Raw genomic sequence first — 20,716 nt, 5'->3', positions numbered from 1 at the left:
ACCAGTACTAAACTATAATACAATATAATACTGCATAATAGCATACAGAAAGAAATATGGATAAAAAATATGCATTTTTAAAATCATGTATTGGATGTACACCCAAGTTCAAAATCTAATAAATGTTTTTGCTCCCTATGAAATGTCAGGGTTCAGCATTCTTTACTTTTATGTTTAACTAGTATATTGAAGTAGTTTTATGGCAACACTTTACTCTAAGGTTGTATTCTTTAACATTAGTTAACTAATGACCATTTTTAACAGCATTTTTTAAACTTGGTTAATGTTCATTTCTACATATACAATGGTTTTTTTTTTCATAAAAAATACAGTATATGAAAGATTAGTTAATGAATTATGAACATGAACAATAATATTCTGATAAATTAACATTAACCAAGATTAATAAATTCTGTAAAAAAGTAATTGTAATTGTAATTTCTAATTCATGATACTTAATGCATTAACTAATGTTATCAGCTAGAACCATATTGTTAAAGGAATTGTTCACCCAAAAATAAAAATTCACTTATCAATTACTCACCCTTATGCCATCCCATATGTGTATGACTTTCTTTCATCTGCTGAACTCAAATGCAGATTTTTAACATAATTTTCAGCACTTTTGGTCCATACAATGCAAGTAAATGGGTGCCAAAATCACATAAGTCAGCATAAAAGCAATCAACAAGACTCCAGTGGTTAAATCTATATCTTCAGAAGCAAAATGATAGGTGTGGATGAGAAACAGATCAATATTCAAGTCCTTTTTTACTATAAATTCTCCTCCCTGCTCAGTCAATCTCCACTTAGGATGTGTTCACACATGTAGTTCGGTTCTCTTGATCTAGACCAAAAAAGGAAATGATGCATATAGTCCTGGTTCGCTTAGCGTTCATACTGGCATTTTTAACACCGAACCTTATGATACAACACAAAAGGCATAAGGATAAGGTCACAACCTGATTGGACAGCTTTTATGACGAATATTTTGCAACGGAACTTGCCGAACATCAAAAACAATGCTGGCTGCTGAGCTAAATGTGCTTGTTGGACCCACTTTCCCTTAACCTATCACCGGAAAGTTTGTACACTTGAGCATTTTTTGCGTTTTTTCCAATATACTGGAAATATGCTCGTCGGACCAAATGTTAATAAGGAACTTTACCTCCTCATTGCTCCATGTTTGCCCTCTGCTCATTTTGTTTTGTGTACACCGCTCTAACCTCTCTTTCTATGTTATCAAATCACGTGATTTTTAGGGTCGCATCTTGTGACATCACATCATGTTATTGGTCCGTTTAGACATCTTTGGTCCATGCTGCTTTCATATATCAGTCAAACTCAGTGCCGATTTCTCAGGGCCAGCAAAGCCTTCTCTGCTGGCCTAACATGCTAAACAAATAAATAATTTTCATCCTTTCATTCTCAATCACCTTTTTGCCTATGTATTTTTTATCGCTTTCCACTCTTAATCTACAAACAAATAGAGAAAAACTAAAAGTTTATCCAGTCAGAATTTATTCCTTGATACTTACAAGCAAAGTGTGACAACTGTTTCACAAATCGCATGCCCGAAGCAGCGCATGAGTCTGAGCTCCACCCCGTCAGGCCTTCAGAATTTCTACAGAATCCCTCAACAGAGCAAATGAATGAGCAACTAAAGTCAGATAGTCAGATTCATCAGCCAGTCAGATTGATTTATTTGTTCTTGGTGGGTGTGATCTTTAGGATAAGTCCCAGTAGAGGCCTTCTAGCTGGCCTTGAGTGACGCAATCACGCTTTAAGTGATGTACGTAATTTAAGAGCAAAAAGCACGAGATGCTGACGAGTCGGCTGTCATCACTGCTGGTATTGCCATTGAGAAAGAGATCCTTATGGATTTAAAAACACGAGATGTTCTGCATGATCATGTGATTGCTTAATTTATTAAACAGGAAAGGAGGGCTGATTTTCACTTCAAGTAAATTGGTAAGTGCTTTTTGCATTATTATAGCAACATCAGGAGTTTTCTAAGTGTAAATTAGGCTGCTTGAGCATTCAGTGTCAGGTCAAGTTTTGAAAAGAACAGCTGCGTTCCATTCAACTCGGAAAGTTGGATTTTACAACTTCCTACTAGGAAAATTGCACTGGAATGCATCTTGAAGTCAGAATTACAACTTGTAGGCTCGTGCAGAAATTCTCAACTCCGATTTCGCCGAGATGCAGGTGCATGATGTCACACAAACATGTTGACACTCAGGGAGATATACAAAGTAAGTGATAAACATTCACTTTGTTAAGTAATATCGATAAATGAGTTCGTTTCCACATTACATGATATTAAAGCTTGTTTAACAAACGCCTGCAGAAACAGGTGTTTAAAACATGGTAAATGATAATCTCTTTTGATAATCGTACACCTGTAGCACAAATGCTAGCGCTGCATCAGTTTGGTTGCAAGGAGACATCTCTAATGAGAGTCAAACCCCTGCTAAGCTAATGGGAGCATTGCAGTTTTGTTTCCTTAAACGTCATCTTCCGAATATCGGGGAATGGAATGCATTTATGGTCGAAGATTGGAGATATCAAGTAGGAATTTCCCACATCCAACTTGAATGTAACGCAGCATAACCGTGTACCCTGACGAAACGAAATTTATTGCAAGCAACATTTCAATCGCAAATATTATTAGATAGATTTTTCCAGGTATTATAGACCTCCTTGTTAGATTAATATGAAAAATTATGATTTTTGAATGTGTCTGTTCGGGAGACGTTCATTTCACGAAACAGTCATGCTGCAGTTAAAATTAGGCTCGCTTGAGCATTAAGTGTCATTTCAAGTTCTGGCCTTCGTGCATGGACGTTTCAAAAATGTCAATTGGTATTACTAGTTAGCTGCGACATAATGTATGATGCCCAAAGGCATAGGGTGTTAATTTTCTTAATGACATGAATCACACTGAAGGCCTAGACTTAAATGCATGGCCTGCCATTGGCCGAACTGCACCAGAGTTAGTTTGGAAGTGAACCGAGACCCACTATTCAGGGAGTCTTGGTCCGCTTGTTTGATGCGCACCACGGTTCGGATGGCAGCGTTTACACTTGTTCAATTGAATCGCACTAACAGAGCAATTGCACCAGAGTTTGTTTTAATCAAACAAAAACTTGCCAAGTGTGTACATACCCTTAAACTTTCACATTCTTCTTGTGTTTTTGGAGACTCTCATTCTTCATGCATATCACCCCCTACTGGGAAGGGAGGAGAATTTCTAGCAAAAAAGGACTTAAAAATTGATCTGTTTCTCACCCACATCTATCAAGTCACTTCTGAAGATATGGATTAAAACGCTGGAGTCGTATGAATTACTTTTATGATGCCTTTATGTGCTTTTTGGAGCCTCAATTTTGGCACCCATTCACTTGCATTGTATGGACCTACAGAGCGGAGATATTCTTCTAAAAATCATAATTTGTGTTCTGCAGAAGGAAGAAAGTCATACACATCTGGGATAGCATGAGGGTGAACTATCCCTTTTAGAGTTACCAGTTTTATTGATCGAATCCAAACACCTCCCAAAACAACGGGGACAGTGGAACTTACATATCCATGGCTAAATAAAACATTTTGAACAGGCAGCTTACAAGGAACATTTTGAAGTGGATGATAAAAATGAGTTCAATTCAGTCTACAGCAGAAGTAAACAAATGTACTTCAAGTTCTGAAAACACACTTTTGTGCATGTGCTTTGGTTGTGTTGGGAGAGGGGTGTTGCACATCCGCATCCCAATTCTACAACCAACTACCAGATATTTACTATACAGTTACGTAAAATGCATTCTCAAGCATTTCTAAACTTTGTGCTCATGGGTCGAAAAGGTCTATTGTATCGCAAAATGGACAAGTAATTGAGACTGCTTGTGTAAACTGTGATGTGAATGAAAGTTTCGGGATTACGCCACAATGCTTAGCCCAAATGGCCCATTAATTCTGCACTGGCACAGAGACTGAGAGGGAGAGAAAAAGAGAAAGAGCGACATGCCTTGTTATTCTTTTGGCTTTAACTCCTTCCAATGGATTTTGAAAGGGCTAAGGGGAGGAGCACGAGGGGGAGCGAAGGGAAAGAAAAGAAAAAAATTGAGCAAAGCAAGGAAAAACTGCAATCAGGTTTATTGTAAGTAGTGTGAAACTGTGGGAATGGCAATGAAATTCATACAAATTCTGAATTGCTGTATTTGTTAAGTTTGTTAGAGAAAGTCTGCCATTATGTCTGTTTTACATACACACTTGATCTTTGCACCTACAGCTTTGTTCATGTCACTCTCCTACTAAGTAGGACTGATTCAAATCCAAAACACAGTTGTTGGTTGTGCTAGTTTGGTAATAGTGTTTGGTAATACAAAAAGCTTAGTCAGAGGTTTCATCCTATCTGATCAGAGCTGTACTTCTTGTTTTTTCGTATCTCATTATATATATATATATATATATATATATAAAATGAGATTTTATAAGTTATGTAATTTGCATGATTTGCTTTTCAAAGTAAACAGCAATATTTTAATATTATTTTTGGCATCTGAAATTCTCATTCTAGAAGTTATATTACAAACTGTGCTCCAATATGTTCTTGTACCGCTCTCTAGTGTGCATACTGATTAAATGCTCCTTGCATGAGACTCTTGTAATACTGTGTTGTTGTGTAGTGTGCTTTTGAGAAAACTAGTTGTTCTGTTCAAGCAAAGATCGGTGAAATTAATACATTAGACGCAATAGATTATAATTACATATTCCACGAGGACAAAGTGCAAATGTCATGACATGAGTTAATAGAAAACATCAACCTCTACCATTAGCTACTGCCATTTATTTAAAATACAGCATATTATTTTGTTATACAAACAAAAGACCTGAATTCTGCTAATCATGAATGGATGACATTTCTGGCTGTGGAGGCGTGAGTGACTGCAGCAGTGAAGTTTTGCATTTCAGTGAACACAACCTGTGCATATGTTGACACCCTCAAAGATACTTCAAATAGCTTAACCATACTTGTTCTCAGTGTCTATCCACTGAAATGTTTGAGCAATATAGTAAAAATGGAGCATTAAAATATTAACCCCAAAACTCAGTAATCTGTTTTAATGGTTTGGAATAAGAAGAGAATTAAATTATACTAATGTTCCAGTGAGATATACAGAACTACAGAAGCAGCTATAGCATTGATGTGCAAAGTGACAATGGCTGGTCTGCCCTGGATTATGCAAAAATAAGATCAGTCTTTAAAAATAAAGATTAAAAATGAACATTCATTGAGATTCACAAGAAACACTTTAAAGTGATCTAGTCTGGCTAAATAGTGGTAAGACTACTTCTTACAGTGTTGAATACATTAGGTAAAAAAAAAAAAAAAAAAAGCATAAAATGGATTTCTCTCTCATTGAGGGAGGATTGTAACATTGGATTTCAAATGCAAATGGCTAAGTGTTAAAACACAAAGGCACATGACTTAATTAGCTGAGTGAAAAATGAAACCAAGGGTCAGTAACAGCAAAAAGCCACCTCCGAATGACTTGCATTCAAACCCATTTGATCAGTTCAGACAGCATTTTATCAGAGCCTTTCAAGAGCCATTCAAGGAAAATGACAAGCACAGATGTTTGGGATGCAAGCTAGCGCCTACAGACGCAGAGGTCTGCAAAATCAATTTCTTCAAAGGAAATCAAGGATTTTAAGGCAACATTTCTTTGTTTCCAAAGCAAAATTTTTGACCTCCAAAAATGGCAAATTTGTTGAAAATATAACATTTAAACAAGTACTACCTCCATTGTCAATCTTGGTGACTGTGCTATGTGCTTGCTGTGGACCATTCGGTGCTCCAGTGGTGATGTAGCATTTTACTACCATTCTCCATCCCTTTCACTGGGGTGACAGTAAATGAAACCAAACTTCGGATGCTCAGAAGGAACCCTCTCTTAAATCTTAAGAACAAAAACCTTGGATTGTTCATGTTATGGTAGAAGACATGTTCCGTACTACAAATCTTCCAACGTGTCCTTTTGAAATCTATCGGAATGTGAATGAAGGTTGCATGTGTGGTCTGCAAGTGACTAAGAAAGAGAGAGTGAAGCATGTTAACTCAAATGGCAACAAAGGCAAGGAGAGGTAAAACCCTTTTGTCCATGCATTATTTAACTTGGTGACTGCGTGTTTCTCAAATCAAAAGCACCCATTTTTTTCTTCTTTTTTTTTCATGTCCTGGCTGCTTTTCAAACACAAGGTTTGTACACTTGTATTCACCTCCTCTACCCATTTTCTCTCCAAAGAACCAGATGAATGCTATGGTCAGGCATACTGGTGGCAAACACCAGGCCTGAATCGTTCTTGCTGTCCAGTCCGTTGAGCCAGGAGGTGACGCCTGGCAAGAAGCTAGAGCCACGTTTGGATTTGCGGTAGGCTGGCAGTGGCCAGTGACCCACGATGGCCTCAGTCCTTAAGTCCATGACATACAGGTGGTGGTTGTCAAAAAGGAGAGCAAAGACCTCACCGAAGCTGAGCAGGGACAGGCTGGAGGGGTCCTGATGTGGTCTGATGACTCTGTTAAGGTGGAGAGATCAGTCAAGTCACTTAATTTGTATAGCACTTTTCACAACACACATCGTTTCAAAGCAGCTTTACAGAAAATCATGCTTTAACAGAAAATGAAGCTGTAATATCTATGGAGTCATTATTGTGCAGTTTGATAAAAATATGATGGTAAATTGTGTTTAAAAATAAATCATTAAGTAAATAATAATTGTATTTATAACCCCAGTGAGAAAGCCGAAGGCAACTGTAGCAAGGAACACAAAATTCCATAAGATGTAGGCAAATGGAGAAAAATAACCAGGCTCACTATGGGGGCCAGTTCCCCTCTGGCTAAACAGCATGAATATAATGCTAATATTAGTTTTTTGTGTATAGAGCAAGTCATGATTTAAAATTAGTAAACACATTTTTAACCATTAGTAAATTATTAGTAAACTAAGTAAGTGTTAAGGGCATATATTTAAAATATATGCTGGCCTTTTAAGAGAACTTGGAGACTGAACAAATTAACTGAATAATTAGTTCTGTCTATAATAAGAACATTCAACTAGAAAATTTCCAGATGCAACAAGGTTACAGCTCAATCAAGCGGTGTGGTTAAAAGTGCACTCAGTAATTTTATCTTCATTAAAAATATGTGCACATTAAATTAATAGCATGAAATAAATAGCACTTAAAGGTGTGTGTGTATATACACATTCAATGACCACTTTATTTGGTACACCTGCACACATATTTATTCATGCGATTATCTAATCAGATTATAGCCAAACACGTGGCAGCAGCGCAATGCATAACATCATGCAGATACAGGTCAGGAGCTTCAGTTACTGTTCACATCAACCATCAGAATGGGGAGAAAAACAAGATCTCAATGATTTCGACAATGGCATGATTTTTGATGCCAGACAGGCTGGTTTGAGTATTTCTATAACTGTTGATCTCCTGGGATTTTCACACACAACAGTCTGTAGAGTGTAAAGAGAATGGTGTGAAAAAAACAAAAACAAAAAACATCCTGTGAGCGGCAGTTCTGCGGATGGAAACACCTTGTTGATGAGAGAGGTCAACAGAGAATGGCCAGACTGGTTCGAGCTGACAGAAAGGTTATGGTAACTCCGATAACCTCTCTGTACACCACATTGGGTTCTACTTCTGTCAGCCAAAAACAGAAAGCAGAGGCTGCACAACATGAACGAAACATTACTGAGTGCGCCTTTAAGGGACTGAACAGAATGTACCTGAGAACATCAAAACTTGCAAAGTCCCACTGGTAGATGCCCAGGTCTGAACTACAGACAATGTATCTGCCGTCAAACTGCAATCGCGGCTGCAAGCAAACACTGCGGTCTTCTGATACAGACAGGGTCTTCAAGCATTTACAGTTGATCTCACGCCCTATGGGCCAAACCTAGAGAGGGACAGAACTTTAGATAAATACTGCTCCCTTCTGAAGTCTACAGAAATTCACATGATTGAACTTAAAAGGTGTCATGCACTGAATTTGTATCTTATTTTATAAATGTTCCCTGTTGTCCACTTATAATGTTACTAAGATTTTTTCATCAAAAATAGTCATAATTTAGAAAAAACTGGCCATTTCTATCCTGTTTTTGGCCTTCTGATTAAAATGCTCCATTTTCGGGTCATGTCTCCTTTAACACTTTAATATAAAGGCCCACTGGTATGATTGGGTAACATCAGTGCACATGAAAAGTGTCAACGTCCCCTTTACAAAATTATTTTGAAAAGTTCGGATGGTAAAAAATGGCAACCGGAGGAATTCAGCCATACATGTTTTGAAGAAAATGAATACCCTCCACAAACACCATGGATACTGCAGTCTATGACAGCGTTGTAAGTAATCACTCTAATTTATATTTATTCCTTGTCTATTTGTGTAATAGGTATTACTTTTTATTCTCGTTTAAACAAAGACATGACATAACGGTGTTTATCTTGTTACATAGTTGGGGCATTTTGCAACAGTGAAACATTTCCAAGCATAACAGCGCCAACTTAAGTTTAAATACTTGGTGCTAGCACATTTATAACTGTCAAAGGATATACTTACAGTGCAACATGTAAACTTATTGGTGTTTGTCGCTCTTCATATATTCATCGTTCAAAATATATTCAGTGTAGTGACAAACGAATACGTTGTTCATTACAATGAGTCGTGTTTTCATAAAAAAGGAAAGAGATTGTCTAAATAGATTGCTACCAATACTTTATAGGTGCATCTGTGGCAATCGCGCCATCATGCCCACTGAAAAAGAAAATATATGCAGCTTAGTGATCCCTGTAGTAGGTACACGGTGCAGAAAGTCTGTGTTTACTTACATGTATCCCAGTAATAAATCCTACAGCCATAAATCATAAAGGCTCCATCTTTCATAGAGGGATCCTGAAGTGATGCACTCTGAAAGCAATATTCAAGTATAACAATGACAACATGCTATGGGCAGTTATTATCAAAAGCTGGATGCGACAAGATACGCGAAGCACGCATTAAAGCTAATACACGTTTGACTGAAATCACTAGGATCAAATAAAATAAAAAACTAAAATTCAGCGAATAGGTTCTCATGAACAGTTCTAGTATTAAGCTTGGTAATTTTGGTGAAAACATTTAAATACTCAGTACATATCTAACAGTCTGTAACATATGAAGCAATAGAATTAACATGGATACTCACACTTGTCTGTTGCAACATTACTGTCAGGTCCAATATAGTTGGCACTGCATCAACTTAATTTAAGTCTCTCTGCAAAGCCCGAGTCGAACTGTGTCTCGTTTAAAAAGAATCCACAGTAAAATGAAGCGAACAAACAAACACTGTTTTACTGACACGATCCGGGACTTCATTAAAATTAAACGTCAACCACTCTTTCCTAATATTAGGATTATTAGGAAGCAAATGCAAAGAGTCTATTTTTCCACAACCTGGCACTGCACAACGTTTTGAAAACTTTGTAGGAATCTCGAACCTCTTGTTGCTCCAACAATCCCTGTGTTTTTCCCTGCCGTGCCGACTCTTGTCACCGCTCTAACCGTGAACCTGTGGGCGGGCTAAAGAGGTGCTGAAGGAGGAGGCACTGACCAGTTTATGCTGAGGTAGACTTGTGCTGATGTATTCATCTCTATTACGTAATGCAGACGAGGAAGTAGAAAACCTGTTGTTTTGGCATATTGGTTTTAATAAAGCCTTTTTTTGGACTAACAAATATGCTGAGTTCTAAATCTTACAGTATGTTTTTATAGTACTATGACCTCTTGTATGTCAAAAGATCAAGGAAAATTTTATTTCTCAATGCATGACACCTTTAATGCAATCATTTGACTGGTCACCTTTAAATTTTAAAACCCCAATTTGTTTAGCTGACAGTTTAATACAATCATTGGGGTCATGACTGACTTTACACTGAACAATTCTGAAACTTCTATGGAAATTAAGAATAGTTGCACAATTGATTTACATTACCTTGATTTCATACTTATCAACACTCAGTAGTATGTAGTCACCAGGACTGTGCATCATGGACTCCACTTGGCTTTTTTGAAGGAGTACCTAATCCAGGGAAAATGTACAGTATAGGTACAAAGCTAGAGGACAATTATCACCAGCAAAAAACGAAATCCAACTATATAATAACTAGAATGGTTTATCCTCGCATCTTGAACAGAAAATAGCCTTTTTTCTGGGATCATATATTACTTCCACGCAGTGGAATTATGCCAAATTCAAATTCATAATGGCATGATTATGACAAAAATCATAATTGTCCAATATTTCCGTTGATATTTTAGTCACGATTATTACTGTGGATTAATAGAATTTATATTAATAACGTACTGTTTAGGGCAACTGCATTCCATATTTTTTATTTAGGCAACAAATTCAAAACAAGTTGAGAACTCGGTCCATGTGAGACATAAAACATTCATCAGACTAGCTACAGGGAATCTGCATGAAGAAAACTCAGCATAGGAAAAAAAAAAAGAAGCCAAAAAAAGTCTGTCTGGGCCCAGACTAATCTAAACACTCCGATTCATCATTGCATTTATGCGCTCAACTGACATGTTAGACGTCTGATTAGTTACAATGCTCCATGTTGCAAAAACAAACATTGTAAATAGAAAATGTAGACATGAGTCCCACGACAGTAGTATACCTTTGTTATTAACAGTTTTTATTGATTCCATACATAAATCATACAAACATAAAATATGGAATCAATTATATACATTAAACCCCTCCCACCGAACATTCCCAAAATTCTTGGATCTTAACACATCCCCAAAAAACATGTGTTGTGTCCCCGTCTTCTGAATGGCACTGCCAGCAGGTGGGTGTGTCTTTAAGACCAAGCCTATACAATCTAGAGGGGGTCCAATAGAATCGATGCAACATCTTAAATTGCATTAGACAGACCCTTGCATCTCTAGATGTAGACTTGATGTTTTTTTAGAATCCTAGCCTACACTCCCTCCTCCAATACCAAGTTTAGATCTTTCTCCCATAATCTCTTGAGAAAAGTTGAAGCTCCGTCCCCCAGACTCTGAATTAACGGAGTAATACACCGATGCCTCATGACCTTTTCCAAAAGCAGTAATCACCACTTCCAGAGTATCTGCCGCTTTAGGGGGGTGTATGCTACTCCCAAAAATAGTATAGAGCAGGTGGCACAGCTGTAAATTCCTAAAGAACTGAGATCTAGGAATCTTAAAATGTTGAACTAAATTTTCAAAAGATCTCAACACTTCACTCTCATATAGGTCACCGAGTGCAGTAACCCCCCTCACAATCCACTCTAACCAACAGAAAAGGGAACTAATATGTAATTTTGGGTTCCGTCATATGCTCGAGGCAAATGAGGGGTGCCAGCGACCTGATCATCAGAGTTAGGTGCGTAGATATTAGCCAAAATCAACCTTTGCCCCTGAATTTCTGCTAAAACAATAATGACTCTTCCTAATTTATCTTCACTCTGTTTGAGACATTTGAATTGTAGATGTTTACTTATCAATGTAATGATTCCCCTGCTCTTACTTGAGCCAGCACTAAAGAAAACATGTCCACCCCATATCTTCCCAAATTTTTCAGCTTCCTGCTGGGAAAGATGCGTTTCTTGAAGAAACACTATCATATTTCTTACACTTATGAAGAGAAATAACCTTCCTTCTTTTTATGGGGTGCCCCAACCCATTCACATTCCACATGGAGAGAGACAATCCACTCATATTAACACATTCCAACATTAGTGCAACAGTCAAACCCCGAACCAAACAAACAGAAAAATGAAAAATGTGCACATTAAATCTGCACACGACAGCGCCAACCATCCCTCAAAAAGTCTATGTACGCCTACGAGAGCCCCCGCAACAACTTTACCATCGGATTGCTCAAGTCCGGTGCTTCTATACAAATTTTGTGAGACAGAATTACACAACAGAAAATAATCTATATAACAAACTCCAGCCAATAAGCGGAACCAGCACACATACACACACACACACACACACACACACACACACACACAAGTTCCTCGGGCAGTCAAACGAATGTTCAGTAAGCCGGTCCATTCGGTCGTTACACGAGTGCAACACATACCCTAATCACTCCAATGTCCTGCAAGAAAAATTCCACAAAACAAACTCCAGCCGACAGGAGGCATAAGCACAAAGAACATGCAGATTCATCCACAACTGTCCCAAGGGAGTGTTTTTCCACAAAACAAACTCCAGCCGCTAGGTGGAACCAACACAAAAAGAAACTAAAAAGGCGGCCATTTTCCTCAGACAGTCAAGTGAATGTTCAGTGAGTCAGTCCACTAGGCAGCAACATGAAAATCACCAAATGGCTTACTCACTCGATTGTCTTTATGAAGGACATAGCTTGATGTGGGCATGTAAATATTTCACAGCCATCCTTAGGATCTATTCTCAATTTGGCTGGGAACATCAGTGCAAAAGTGACCTTCCGTTGATGTAATTTTCTTGCATTCCTTGAATCGATCACGTTGCTCTCTCATCGAATTCGCAATATCTGGGAACAAGAAAACGCTGTGGTTCTTCCAAGAAAGCCTTCCTTTACTCCTCGCCTCGTGTAACACGAGATCTTTATCGGATGATCTCAGAAATTTGGCCAGAACTGATCAGGGCCTATCTCCCTCCGTGGATCTCAGAGCCGGAACTCTGTGAGCTCGCTCGATTTCCAGCTTATGGCCCGTTATGTCGAGCAGACTCGGGAAGAGCCCTTCTAGGAATTTTACTATATCTCGGCCTTCTTCATGCTCAGGAATTCCAACAATTCGGACATTGTTTCGCCAATTACGATTCTCCAAATCCTCTGGTTTTTCCCAGACACGCTCTATCTTGGTCGCTAGTGGATTAACAGCTAATTCCCTCTCCGATGACTCCAGATAATCGATCCGTTTCTCAACATCCGCAACTCTTGTAACCAACTCAGAGAATTTCGTCTCCATGGAAGTTATTGTTCATCATATTACAGCAAGATCCTCCAAGTCTGCAACGACCTTAGTCAGCATTGCCGGCACATTCATCAATTCACGCCGATTTCTTTCAGTTCACCGTCCGAATTGTGTCCGTGGCTTTCGGCCTGCCGCCTAGAGGAATAAGCTTGAGCACGTAAGTGTCTTTTAATGCCTCCAGAGCCTGAGGATTTTGAATTCTTTGACATATTGTCTTCCTAAAACAATTAAGGATCAGGGTGTATCGAATCTCACTGGTTTTATGACACAAATATTATTAAAACTAGCAAAGTGCGCAGAGCTCGCCATTCACACATCCGACCCTCGCATGGCGCCCATGAGACCTCCGACTGTAGTATACCTTAAGGCAATTCAGTAACTGACACTTTTCACGATTTGTTAACTGCAGCAGCCATAACTGGAATCTCTACTTCCAAGTCTGGTCAAAATAAAATTCTTACCTTGGTGACCCACTCTGTGTGCCCAGTAAAAGTGTTGACACAGGTTCCAGCAGACAAGGACCAGACTTTTACAGTGAAGTCTGCAGATCCGCTAACCAGGGTGTCCAACTCATCATTGTAGTCTATACTGAACACTGCAACAGCAGTAAATCTTTTAGATTATGAGTACATTATGCCTTTCTTCCATCTACAACAAAGTCAACCACATTAAAATAGCAATTATTAAAATAGCAAAATTAAAATAGTTTTTCAGACATTAAAACCAGGACAGCATTGACAAATTTTTTTTTTTAAATAAATAAATAAAATGGAATGGGAAAAGGCTATTACTATGCTTTTATAGTTGACATTAGCTGTCAGACGTTTTTGAGTTTGCCACCTACCTGCCCCAGTGTGTCCTCGAAATTGCTGGATTTTGGCCCCAGTGCTCCATTCCCAGCATGCAATTGTGTTGTCAAAAGACCCTGTGACCAGTTTCTGTTCATCAAATTTGACAGTGGCACAAGTGTGTGTCTGGATGCCATAGATGCACTGCCCTGTACGAACATCCCATAGTTTGGCTGACAGGTCATCAGAACCTGAGGGAAATTACCCCTGTGATCAGTCAGACACTAGGTGATCATCATTCAATAAAGTTTAAAACAAGACCTCTAAACCTTTGTGTTGATCTTTTACCCTGTGCTTCACCAGTAAACCACCTAACATTCACATATGAATGTCAATTTGGTTACTTGGTCTATGTTCACACCTCAGCTGAATGTGACCCAAATGTGATTTTTTTTCACTAACTTGTGACACAGACCTGTTAATTGGATGACAGTGTGAACAAACAGCCACAAGAGCTTTGAATTTGAGATTTTCAAATCCGATCTGGGCCATTTTCATATGGAAAAAATGTGGATAGGTATCAGATTTTTCCAATGTGCCTTCAGTCTGAAGAGCCAGGTCAGATTTATTGTGATTTTTTTAAATCAATCTTACTCAACATTCATCACTTGTGCGCTTGATTTACTGTGCAATATGCCTGTTATGGTTTAAAACTTTTAATAACTCATCTTTTCTAGTTGATGCTTTCAGATCCTTTTTAAGAAAAGAAAATGATAGGTTTCAGCAGTTGGGTTCAGCGATTCTTTTGAATTTCACATGGTGAAAATGCGAATGCAAAGAAGCAGAGGTAGATTTAGCCTATGTAACACTGCTCTTTGCTCATGTCACTTGTGCAGAAGACAGTTTTTTTTATTTCTCGAACTGTATCAAAACGCGAATGCAAACAAGTCAATGGAAATCTGAAATAATTACAAATAACAACTCTCACCTTACATATAATGCCATTTTTCCTGCTGTCCTTAAAGTTTATGATGTCTTGTTCATATTACATTCTTGAAGTTGAAATTCAATGATAATTAAATTCCACCATGCAAATGTAAACTACTTTATTTAAAATTACTTTATCAATCTGGTCTTCCATCACTTGCTGATATTGCATTAGACAGACATTAATTGTCCTATTCAGTTTAAAAATTAAAAATAACTGCTAATAACAATAAGCAATAAGCAACAATAATCATTATATATATATATATATATAAAAAAATAAACATGTCTGGGTTTGTTATCCGCATGCTCAGGGAGAGTTATACGCATGCAGGTCAGTTAACGAACATCGGCAGTTCAAACCAGTATCTGATATGGGCTGCAGTTAAAATGCGGTGTAAGCAGCCTTACCAAAAACAAAAAACAACCAAAAACAAAAAAATAAAAAATAAAGATTTGAGCAGAAAATCGGATTTGGGCCACATTCAGCTGCGGTGTGAACGTAGCCCCCTTTGGTCCCCTACCCAAAGAACAGTATTGGATAAGCCAACTTACAACAGCATGATTTAGCACCATAAAGGCAATTGTGACAACCATGGGCAACACATTCAGTTCTGTGAAGCCAATTCAGCATTAACAATAGAACAACTCTAAAACAAATTGTATGTATAATAACTATTATATATACACTCAAATCTTAAAGTAAATATGCAATGTATTTCAAATTAGCATGCCCTATTGATTTTAATGACCTGGAGGTATAAAATGCATCCATTAAAAAGGGAGCACAATAGTTCTTTCCCACTTTGGGGAATGGAGCTCACATAGGCTGGTCAGTCAAGCCAAAAGGGATAACATAGGACTTAATACCACAACAGATACCTTAACAGTGACCACTTCAAACAATAAATTTACATTAATTTTGTAGGTCTACCCTATCCAAAGCAACTTATTAATGAGAAATACAACAACATAAACAAATTGCTCATAAAAGTACAGACTAGAACAACAAACTCAATGCACCTGTGCAGAGGAGTCCATCCCGATAGTAGAGAGCATATACACGAGCGCTGTGTCCAATAAGAGAGCTCGTCTCAAACGCATCCTCCTCTCTCAACTGCTTCATGCGCAGTTTGGCCTTCAGATAAACACCCTTCCAGTGCACCGCATCCTGGATGGACTCATCGATGCGCCAGCCGAGGTCTCGACACACGCCCTGCCAGACTTCTGTACAGGCATTGATTACCTTATTCCACTGCTTGCACACCAGGCAGCAGGTGAGCAGGGTCTGAGGATCCAGCCAGCGGAGCAGGTAGAAGGCCAGCTCTAATGGCAGCAGACGCAGAAAATCCCGCTTCAGCAGCGCTTCCAGCCCATTGGACAGGTGTCGCAGCTGAGCGGCACCACTCAGTGAGATGAGGTGGTCCAGAGATTGGTTGCGCTGCTGGTCGTTTAGAGCAAGGAAGGAGGTGGAAACTGATTCCAGCCACCCCTCGAAAGCCGCCTTCTCCATGGGCACATGAGAGCGTCTACCTGTTGATAGATAAATTGGCCAGGTAAGCAGATTTCATGCAAACTCTGATGTAGAACAGTACTACGTATGTGCTGAATAAAGGAAGTTAACAAGACCACAATAGCTGTATCAAGAGCAATGCTGAAAGAAAGGACCAATAGATTACATAATGGATGCCCTGTGAGAGGAAAAATGAGCACTAATCAGAGTCAGTCTGATGCAGCCTTTCAGTAATGTAAATGTCATGACATTACAAATCAGGATGTCTCGGTACTAGCTTACTTGTAGTGCCAAAACATGACTGAAGAGATGAGAATGCGCATAACGTAATCCCACATATGAAGTAATAAGATTCCGTTTAAAACATGACGTCTACAGGACTACTTAGCTGCCATGCTAATACAGCTGTCTGCACTGAAACTGGCAGGCTGTCAGTAACTGGAATGCACTTAGTAAGCTCACCGGTTTCCAAACACACTAGCTAAAACGAATTTGCTAGCTTCCTGGCCAGGGACTTTATAAAAACTGAACTGTAATACCAACCTATTAGCGCTGAACAGCATTTTAAAGCAAACAGATCTCAAGATGTTCTTGAGCATATTCAACAGCAATGTGTGTAATAAACCCACGTTTAACTGTAAATATGAAACAAAGCAGGGCAAAACACTCACCATTTCCAGTAGAATCAGTATGAGAGCGCTAGCTAGCTGCTTTTAGAAACGCGCTAGTTGCTTTTAGAAACGCGCTAGCTAACAGGTGTCAACACAAATCGATATCGCTATACAAAACGAAAAATTGTGTTTTTGCAGTTGATCTGCCTCTAATTTAACGAGGAACAAAAAGAGTGAAACTCCCCCGCTAGCTGCCTTCGAGAAATTCTTTAGAGTACAGAGCTAGCATGATAACAGTACACACAATATGGATCTAACGGAAATCGCTTTGACTCGGAAAATTCACGTACTCATTATTCGCTTACATTTTAAACGCTATATTATCCGGAACGTATTATTTTACGTTAATTTACAGCACACAAGTTGTTTTTTTCTGTTTGTAGAGTCAGCCGGCTAGGCTAAGATGGCGAGCCTCTGTTAGCAATGGAGTATTACAGCGACAGGAAGTTGCGGGATGAGCTATTTGACACGAGCGGGAGGAAGTCAGGGGGGAGTGTCCGCGCCTGTCACTCTTTCAAAGCATGACACCAAATGAGTCTGTCTGCATTACTTAAAAATATTGTTCAAAAATTATATTATTAAATAGGCGTGAACTCCACATAATATAGCTTAAATATCTTATTTTTTGGGCCGAACGTCAAACAATGGGTGCTTTAGTGGGGCACTTAATTTCATGGTCAACAGGGGGCGCACTATGTCAACTAACTAGCAGCTAAGAATTCAGTTAAAAACGATTCATGTTTGGGGCTGTTCATCCTTCATAAGCCAAAACGATTTTATTGCTGAAAAATATAATATAAATTATTTAATTAAAATTAATGTTGAGAATTCAATTCAGACTTAATAAAGAACCTCATGCAAACAATGTAATAGCAATTGCTTCATTCATCAGCAACATGGCCAGCAAGAAATGAACAAACCAAAGTTAATAAATTATGAAAAACAGACATTATACATTTAAAGGGACAGTCCCTCCCCCCCCAAAAAAATCTCTCATCATTTACTCACCCTCATGCCATCCCAGATGTGTATGACTTTCTTTCTTCAGCAGAACTCAAAGAAGATTTTTAGAAAAAATGTCTCCGCACTGTTGGTCAATTTAATGCAAGTGAATGGTGCTCAGAACTTTGGAGCTCCAAAAAGCACATAAAGGCAGCATGAAACTAATCCATACAACTCCAGTGGTTAAATCCATGTCTTCAGAAGTGATTTTATAGATGTGGGTGAGAAACAGATCAATATTAAGTCCTTTTTTAATATAAATTACCCTCCCTGCCCAGTAGGTGGCAATATGCATGAAGAATGCAAATCGCCAAAAACAAAAGAAGAAGAATGTGGAAGCGAAGGTAAAACTGGATATTTATAGTAAAAAGGACTTAAATGTTAATCAGTTTCTCACCCACACCTATCTTATCGCTTCAGAAGACATGGATTTAACCACTGGAGTTGTATGGATTACTTTTATGAACGGACACCGTTCACTTGCATTGAATGGGCCAACAGAGCTGAGATATTCTCCTAAAAATCTTTGTTTGTGTTCAACAAAAGAAAGAAAGTCAACCACATCTGGGATGGCATGAGGGTGAGTAAACAATTTGAGATTTTTTCACTTTTGGGTGAACTATTCCTTTAAGTCAAGCAATAAAGTATTTAAACACATCAGCATGATAAAAGAAAAACGTATAATAAATAATGTCATATAAAATACACATGTATATAAATGAGAATTAAAGTAAGGCGTGAACTTCTTATAGTGAATACACAAATATAGTACTGTATACTAATAGTATCTGGTAAGCTGCATGTCTTTGGAGCATAGACATTGAAGGCTGCATCCCCTGAAGTTTTAGTTCTGACCCCAGAAACATCAAAGAGACCAGTTTTAAAGGACCACAAGATCTTTTTGGACTATACCTTGGAAGCATATAGTATATTAAATATATAATCTATTTAGGTATATATAAACAGCCTATATAAGAAAACAACTTCAAAAGGTTCAGAGAGGAGCACTAGTATGCCAAACTGCTCTGCATCTGTTCCACAGAGATAGTGTCTCTGCTGCATGTAACAGTAAACACAAAACAGTCCCACTCTGCCATCCTGATACCTACCACCTTCTGTTAACAACATCTCCACCGAGGCGTGAGATGACAGGAGTGAGGTGACCCTACATTCCAAGGTCTGGGGGTATCTGAGCCCATCTTGCACCACACAGCCCATTAAAATTGATGAGCTGTCAGGTGTGTGAGTCCAGACAGCAATAGATATCTGGTACAATCAGCCAGCATAGTTCTTATATGGGTAGGAGGAGCTCTGACAAAGAATACAGTTGCACTGGGTCATAATAATGATGTTCAGTTTTATCGGGGAGGTATTTGATGAAGTCACAGAGTTAACTAGATAGCACATTTGACCATGAGGTCACCATATATTAATGATGGGATCTTATTTTTTAAGATGGGTTCTCATTCATATTGTTTTGTAACACTACAGATTTAATACATACGCCAGATTTAATTGAAGGCATGCATCCTTTGTTGTCAATGAATGTAGAAGTATAGAAGCGATCAGCTCAAATGAATCCCATAAACACCTTCAAGTATATTTAAATGAAGATGTTAAGTGCCTACACTTATTTTCTAATTTTATTATATCGACATTTTTCCATGATTAAAATCTGGTATGTTTAACTTATTATTTAACAATGCCAAGTGTTTCATCTTGTTATGCAAGCAGTGAGGTTCCGTTTGCCAATCCTTTTCAGTAGTGTAGTCTAGGGCATACGCTGGCATACGCCGTATGCCCACCTATCTTGATTTTGCGTATACCCGCCTAAAACAAGTGATGATACGTATGGCCGCCAGAACAACGAGTAGGCTTTTGACCCGAAAATTGTTCAATCCGAACGCCATGCCGCAGAAACGTTGAGTAAATTGTGTGTGTGTTTTTAATAAGTGTACCTGAGATTCTCTCTAAAAGTGCACAGAGCAGGAGGAGGCGGGAGCGCAACTAATTGCACTGGCAAGACAGACAGTCCGACTAAGCTGATCCACCAATCAGAACGTTCATTTCATACACAAGCATCCCTGGAGTAACCATAATTTGCGCTGTAAATTTATTTCCCTGCTAAACGTATACACACACACACACACACACACACACACACACACACACATACACACACACACACACACACATATATATATATATATATATATATATATATATATATATATATATATATATATATACACACACACACACACACACACATACATTTAAATTTAACTTATGCAATTACACTTTGTAAAAATACTGCATGTTTATTGCACCCCTGCTAGTTTTTAATGCTCTTTGCAGATAATTATATCAAATGTCTTTTTTGTGTGTGCCTTTTACTGCTGTCGATGGTGTCTTTTCCTTGTGATATCAAATAATTTCAATTTATATTTCTAAGTAGGAAAAAAGTTAACTATACACAGAAAAAACACATTATAGTACACAAATAAAACAAATAACCATTAATTCTTATGTAGGCTTTATATGGTAATACAAGATAACTTGTTAACGAGAACATTACTACACTCATATTAGCTATACAATGCTTAACTCTTTATTGCGTATTACGTATGTGTTCATTTATTAATTAGATTAATGATAGAGTATTAAAAATGTTCATAGTAGCCTAATGAAAG

At 38.2% G+C, this 20,716-nt stretch overlaps 1 protein-coding gene across 1 annotated transcript; it reads right to left on the bottom strand.

Annotated features, from left to right (window-relative positions):
• Positions 1–4,834: 4,834 nt before the first annotated feature.
• LOC127440175 (F-box/WD repeat-containing protein 2-like) lies at positions 4,835–17,462 on the bottom strand. Its single transcript, XM_051696632.1, has 7 exons — positions 17,022–17,462; positions 15,861–16,370; positions 13,907–14,101; positions 13,524–13,657; positions 10,053–10,139; positions 7,809–7,978; positions 4,835–6,576 (listed from the first exon to the last, which is right to left on the bottom strand). The coding sequence occupies exons 2-7, from the start codon at positions 16,348–16,350 to the stop codon at positions 6,285–6,287; spliced, it is 1,368 nt and encodes a 455-aa protein (XP_051552592.1). The 5' UTR covers positions 16,351–16,370; positions 17,022–17,462; the 3' UTR covers positions 4,835–6,284.
• Between the last annotated feature and the right edge of the window lie 3,254 nt (positions 17,463–20,716).

Source organism: Myxocyprinus asiaticus, chromosome 4 (assembly GCF_019703515.2).
Source record: "Myxocyprinus asiaticus isolate MX2 ecotype Aquarium Trade chromosome 4, UBuf_Myxa_2, whole genome shotgun sequence".
NCBI classification, from domain to species: domain Eukaryota; kingdom Metazoa; phylum Chordata; class Actinopteri; order Cypriniformes; family Catostomidae; genus Myxocyprinus; species Myxocyprinus asiaticus.
The sequence above is the reverse complement of the archived record's forward strand: the minus strand, read 5'-3'. Positions and strand labels throughout refer to the sequence as shown.